The 7,321-nt window shown below is 38.9% G+C and overlaps 1 protein-coding gene across 1 annotated transcript; it reads right to left on the reverse strand.

The window, feature by feature from the left end:
- Positions 1 to 308: 308 nt before the first annotated feature.
- On the reverse strand, positions 309 to 1,283 carry Mpv17 (Mitochondrial inner membrane protein MPV17). The gene is made up of 3 exons (XM_065221059.1): positions 1,140 to 1,283; positions 828 to 1,053; positions 309 to 765 (listed from the first exon to the last, which is right to left on the reverse strand). Exons 2-3 carry the CDS (start codon positions 1,011 to 1,013, stop codon positions 349 to 351), a joined length of 603 nt encoding a protein of 200 aa, XP_065077131.1. The 5' UTR covers positions 1,014 to 1,053; positions 1,140 to 1,283; the 3' UTR covers positions 309 to 348.
- Between the last annotated feature and the right edge of the window lie 6,038 nt (positions 1,284 to 7,321).

A 7,321-nucleotide genomic window follows, 5' to 3' on the forward strand; every position in this document is an offset into this window, starting at 1 on the left:
CGGCGCATTTTCTTTCCAAAGCAACAGATAATATAAACCTGAATTTAAGCGATAGGCCCAAGATAGGGGCATAGGCTGAGATTAGGTCCCATAAAAGAAGTTGTCTCACAACAAGCATTTTCAGGATTTCGTTTCTACAGGAACCAAACAATTATTTAGTGCCCGTTCATTTAATTCGAAAATTTCAAATATTACGCCGTTCACTATCGTAACAAGTAGATTTAAAATCGACCTTCATTTGTCAAGCTAGTAATTTTACATCTACAACCGAACTTAAATATCACATCCGAATGTTCCAGTTCCGTCAGTTGGCACCAATCGCGCGGTCACCAAACACAGGTTCCTTTTTTAGAAGGCATTCTCCTTCGATTCTTCCGCTACGACGGCTTCCGACTTAATGGCCAACACTTTGGTCGTATCGTTGCAATTTGTCTTCCACGAGAGATACGTGTTCCAAAATACGGCAACAGCCTGTACCAGTAGCACTTGGTAGTTCAATGGCACAAGATAGAAATTGGTCAGCTGGATCCAGGGCCAGATGTAGTAGTTTGTCAATAGAATGTCAGGATACTCGTTTTTGAGTTTACGTTCGATTTGTTCCCTATTGTTGCCTTGAAGAACGCCAATCGTACCGATAAGTGTGCCCAGGAAGATCGGAGCAAAGATCAACTGATCGAGTGCTACCTTTTTGAAGGTAGCAGCCGCCTTCGTTTTGCCGGTGACGTGCTTATCCAATACACCATACCATTTACGCAGACCAGGGCCCTAAAATGCGAGATCAAAGGGTAATTTGGAGAAAGAGTCGAGATGTGTTACCTAGGACTCACGCCGATGCAAAATCCAATCCCAAAGAATCTGAACACTCGCATCCCGTCGATAGTTCCAATGGTTCGTTTCTCTACCATAGTTTGCGCGATAATATCGCCTGTTCCCATCAGAATGCCGGATTGCACCGATTGCACCAACACGGGATACTTGACTAGGGCACGTTTATACAAGCTGGTGAGCGACATTTTGACTGTCGGTTACTTTAAGAATTTGGCTACTGCGGCTCTGCGGAAGTAAACAGAATACAATCAGTGTTAAACGTGTAATTTCCGGTTTCATTATCTCTACACTTTTGGTTTCAATAGGCTTACCGTTTCCACACAATCCACTACGGAATATGTAGGTACTACGCAGTCACACAACCGGGATAAAACCCGAGAACTCACGTTGCCGAAAGCAAGAGACGACCTTCTCCAACTTACATAAATAGTTATCGATAGTGGTTTGACGAAAAAAAAACACACCGACTATTGAGCGATCGATACGATGCGTCGCATGGCTCGCAACATAGGTATACACATCACTATATGTATGTTCAATAAAAGATGCGACTTTTGATAGCATTCTATGTTGTTGGTATTCTTCAAAACTCACTGTAACATTAGACGGTATTGGTGCTTTGTTTTCAAAAAGAAACGAATGGCGTGCTAGCTTAAACAGTATGTGTGACAAATGTCAGTAAAGACATGCGGACAGAACTTGAACGATGGTGAATCAGTGAATAATTCGCCTAACAATGCAATTGAGGTTGGAATCGAACATTTATTGTAAAAGCTGTGAAATAAAACATTAATAATAAAATGGTTTCAAACTAACGAATTTAAAATGGGTGTGCAAATAATTGGCATAGGTACCCATTTTTAATTCGTTATTTTGAAACCTTGTGAAATTAAGGATACATTTGTAGTCATATTAAGTCTTATTTAAAATTATTATGCTTAGGAAATTCATCAAAAGCTCCAACATTTACTATACCCATAGAAAACAAAACTTATAGAATAGTTCTTCGTAATATGTGGCGATAGTTGATGTCGCTGCCGTGTGTCAACAAAATGACGTATACGCCACTATGGCCAATTTTCAATTTTCGTATTCTCACATTCAGTGCATAAAACAGCACCTATTGACGCCAAAAATCTTAATTTTGGACCATTATTCAGGGAAGTTTGTGCTACGAACATCACTTTGTGTCTTTTTAAAATATCTATTTTGTAGCAAAGTGACGTTCGTAGACCAACATTTTAAAAATATACGATTTTTCCTGACATCTTCTTACATGAGTATATCAAACAGTTTATATTATCGATTGAAATCATACTGCGGTGAAAGGTACCTGACCAGAAAAAAGCTACTGAATAATTTTTATTTGGCCGCTTACGTCGAAAGGCAGTTCGGTTAGTTTACCAGTCAATGCAAATGCTATACAAATATGCACCTGATGATTACTACCTGTATAATGTTGGTGTAAAAGGTGCTACGCCCAGATGTAACATTTCACGAGAACATCAGATGTGCATAATACTTTTCTGAAAGTCTACGATAGTAATGCGTGACAGACGATGTATTAGGTTTTGCACCGTCGGGGTTAACCTCAATCTGATGACAGTTTAGTGGTACTGTTTACGTGGACTTAGCCGATTTTTTCTTGGGTGGATTTTCTCGATAATTTTTCAGACTGCAGTGAGATGTAAACCACATTTCTGCAATGTTCACGAGCAACATCCTTGCAATGCGCTGTTCCTCGACAATTTTCAAGTTAAAATTCGGAAATTTTAGAATTTTTTTTTCGAAAAAACGACTAAGTGCTTGTAAACAGTACCACTGAACTGTCAAAAAGGTTCAGCCGATTAACACTGAGTTCATTCGTGACGTCACGCTGCAGAACCTAATTAGGTTTTGCACCGTCGGGGTTAACCTCAATCTGATGACAGTTCAGTGGTACTGTTTACGTGGACTTAGTCGATTTTTTCTTGGGTGGATTTTCTCGATAATTTTTCAGACTGCAGTGAGATGTACACAGCATTTCTGCAATGTTCACGAGCAACATCCTTGCAACGCGCTGTTCCTCGACAATTTTCAAGTTAAAATTCAGAAACCTTAGAAAATTTTTTTCGAAAAAACGACTAAGTGCTTGTAAACAGTACCACTGAACTGTCAAAAAGGTTCAGCCGTTTAACACTGAGTTCATTTGTGACGTCACGCTGCAGAACCTAATAGCGAGCGATGTAGCCGTTTTCGAATTAGATTAATCTAAACAAATATTATTGGAATCGTGTGTGCAATTGGAAAGTGTAAATGTTACTGAACCTGTATCAGGGTTCATCTACAGTTTTTTCCAGGTACTCGGCACTCTTGATGACTTCGTAATTATTTAGGAGAAAATTTCTTTTTTATTTAATACTCAAGAGTCAGAGATGGGCGGAGAAAACAAAATTTAATGCAGCAGCAGAGTTTAATGTACATATTGAGTCATATTAATAAAAGAGTAAACTTTACTCGATCCGTAAGAAAAGCACGGTAAAGGGAAGGAAACACTTTTTATTCATACTTATTTAATATGTATCTTAAATATTCCTTGATGGGCATTCAATAGCAGAGGGAAAACCAGGGTAAAGAGTTAGGAGTGATTCTTGACGAAAAACTCACGTTCAAGCCGCATTTGTCGTACGTAGTCACAAAAGCCTCACGAAACCTTGGCTTCATTTTTCGGGTAGCAAGAGAGATGTATATTGCCTTAAATCATTATATTGCTCACTGGTACGAACGACATTGAAATATGTAGTTCTAACTAAGACTCTGAATATGTAGTTCAGACTAAGGCTCTGAACCATTTGGTGGAGTTTTTAACTTTTGGTTAAAAGTTGACAGATGGGAAGTTATCGATTAACCCTGCTATCCGAGCGTGGTTACTTCTGACAGACAAAAAGTTAAATTTTGTCAGGTACGTGTAACGCTTGTAGCGGCATGATTCCGCTACATTATGAAATCATGAATTTCCATCATAAAATTGTAGATCATTGTTATGATTTCATGGCATGGAACGTTTTTTCATTTCATGTTTTTTTATTCATGAAAATTAAATCGGATTTCTTCCCGTGTAGTGTAGTACTGGAATTTATACTAGAATGGGATACGTTAATCGATTTGCTTGGGACCAATAGGCTAGTCAAGTAGTGAGCCAATTTAAAATCGTTAGTTTCGAATTGATTGCTGTTTCAATTCTCTTAAGACCTTTGAGAATATATAACAACTTTACACTCAAGTTTTCACATAACGTGTATTGCCATTTTTTCGGCTATAATAGATTTTATAGTTGAAATCAGGTGATTTAAGTAATGGGACTATCTCAAATGATATTCCATTCGTTTTCATACTGAACGTTTTTCATTATATCTAACATATTGCAAAAGCGGCGCCGGTGGTGTAGTGGTAAGCAGTGATTACCTCTCACCTCAGCAGGCCTGGGTTCAATTCCAGTCGGCGCCACCGGGATGTTCTGAGGCATAACATCTCTGATCACGCCTTCCTTCGGAAGGGAAGTAAAGCCGTTGGTCTCCGGGTCATGAGTTGATGGATCGATAGGTGGTAGGGTCCAGGTGTGGGAGCTGCCTCCCTGGCGTCGGTAGCATTGGTGCTCAGCACGGAAAACAAGATCGAAGAAAAACAAACCAAAGGAAAAACACATATTGCAAAAATTGAGTTCGTATTGATGTGAAGCATCATTCTATTTAAAATTATCTTTTCAAAAAGTTTACTTATTGAAGAAAGCAAACTTATTGGCATGAGCATGATTGACCGCCCACGGTTGCTACTCTGTTATTGCCAGACCAGCTGTAATTACACAGAGAACCAATAGACGATGCTTGGGACTAGAAATTATCCTCAATGTGTAAAAACTGGTGATCTCAAACTAGGCAATACCAGCGCCGGCCGCGCCCGAACACAGGTCAAGAAAGGAAGGGGTAGGAATGTGTTGACGTGACACTCGCTTTGATGGAAGCCGAGAACACCTCTGCACTTCCACGAGGAATTACTGGGATATTGGGTAATAGGGTTGGGTTTGCAGCAGGGTTCGTTTTGGTAAACGATAAGCTGAATTGATGTGCTAACAATCATATAACGCGAAGGAGCTTGGGATTGAACCCACGGTCTTCTGCTCAGTAAGCAAAAACGTTTGCCACTAGGCAGACGAGCTCTTTTTTAATCATCGAGTTGCTGTTATTACCATGTAGTCATGTTAACAAATAAAACGATTGACGAATCTTGAATGTTGATGGGCTTGACATTAGACTCATGATGTTCTGCTCAGTAAGCAAAACCGGTTGCTCTAAGGCCACCGAGCCCCTCATATCACATTATAGCGTTACTCAAGTTTTTTATGACTATTCAGACTCGGCACCGACGACAACGAAAAGTTTTACGAAATACACGATTAACAAGCGATCTACCCATACATTTTAAATATGAAAGGATCTGGGACCGTGTTTTCCTGCTCAGTAAGCAAGCCATTGCAACCGACGATCTTTGAAATCCTTAAACTAAAAGCTATGAAAGAGGCCTTCATTAAGATCCATTTTCACGAGACGTTAAATGTTTCGATTTTCTCTTTACGCATGGTTCAGGTAATCATAACAAGCTATGACCGACGTGACGATTGTTTAAGACCTGGTTGAACAAGCTATTCAAATGAAATTACGTTCTCGAATTTTACTTGGCATGTAATGAACAACAGAAATACGCGATAATTCATATTTTCAGCGGTTGGTGGTTAATTTTAAATATACTAACGGTACTGCCTACGACTACGACGGCGACTACGACAGCGACTACGACGGCGCCTACGACAACGACAACAGCGAATTTGTAACTTACCATTTGTCTAGGATAAACACCTTTGCCCGGCACCTCCACTGGTTCTTCATGTCCGCTATCTGTCACTGTTTGCAAAATATCTAATAGCAATTACCTTCCAATACCAATACTTCCTGTATTGCCATGGTCATCTGGGAGAAGGGTCGCATCTAGTGCTTTCCCCAGGAACCGTTCACGGCCACCAGCTACTGCCCGTCCAGTCTTGGGCGTATCCAGCGAGGCATCCTTCAGATTACTTACAATCTCCGACACTCAAGGGGCTGTCCATAAACTACGTAGACAGTTTAGGGGGGGGGGGGGGTTGACAATTATCTACGGCCCATACAAATTTGAAATTTTTTGTATGGACAATTGTCTACGCAGGGGGAGGGGGGTCAAGAATCCAAAAAAAACTGTCTACGTAGTTTATGAACAGCCCCCAATGCAAATCGCAGGCACACTTACCCTAGTTACAAAAAAAAAAACACACCCGTGCAAAGAAACGGATCAAATAAACGTCACTCTCGCGAAAGCACACCCGTCGTCGTCGAACGGCAAAAAAAAAGGAATCTGTGGGCAATTTTGTGATACGGATTTCCAAAATCACCCGGGAATGCACGAATTTCACCACACCCAACTACGAAACACGTTCAGAAGCACTTTTTGTGCACTTTCGTTCGAAAACACTTAATTTTTTTTCAAAAATAGTTGCGAGTGAACCAACATCATCACCGCGTAAATAAACTGAAATTTAATTAATCGCTCGCGATGCCACAAATTTCTCTGAAGAAAGCAAACTTATTGGACGGTAGCTAAAAGCTTCAGCTGGATTTTTATCCGGCTTAAAAATTGGAACAACTTTTGCATTTTTTCATTTATCAGGAAAGTATGCCAAATGGAAACATCTGTTAAATAATTTTACCAAGAAATAAAAGGTACATAGAATTTAGAATGTTCGAGACTTTAGAACAAACGTCCAACAAAATAATCAATAATTTCAGGCAAAAATCGTTGCAATTCTCAATTCAACACATTGTAGTTTCATTTTTATACCTGTGATCTTGAATTTTTTACCTAGGGATGAGTACTTAAAGGTGGTTAGATTTTGATAAGTTCTTTAGTGGGAATGACACTGATGAAGAATGCACATTGTAGTCGAAATACGTATCTGTCATGGATACCAAAATTAATTAAATGGAATTAAATAGAAGATAACCTTTTTTGCTGTTTTACTTTTTTATTGTTAAGATGCTTAACAAGATGAAATTAGTAATTTTCACTTTTCTTTTTTTTTAGTATTGATAATACACTATGTTTACTTTTATGGAATTATGTATTTATCAATTCCAAACCATTTTTTACCTCTTTATAAAATGATAACCTTCAAGTTATCGAGCACTTCGTTCATCATTTAAAAAGTCAAAGGGTCTATTATGCAATCCAATTCAATCAGTCGAAAACTGTTAAACCTTTATTTTAGAGATTTTTAGCCTTAGGCTAGCTCATCTCTTATTATCTAAGAATTGTTCGACCTGAGTTGAAGAATTTCTCCTGATGGATTAAAAAATTAGTGCATGGAACGTTGAACTACCGATTACAAATTTATAACATTATTCCACTCGTTATTATCCCAAATGGTCAT

Source organism: Ochlerotatus camptorhynchus, unplaced genomic scaffold (assembly GCF_037179485.1).
Source record: "Ochlerotatus camptorhynchus isolate MF236.1 unplaced genomic scaffold, CSIRO-AGI_Acam_v1.1 ptg000138l, whole genome shotgun sequence".
Taxonomy (NCBI): domain Eukaryota; kingdom Metazoa; phylum Arthropoda; class Insecta; order Diptera; family Culicidae; genus Ochlerotatus; species Ochlerotatus camptorhynchus.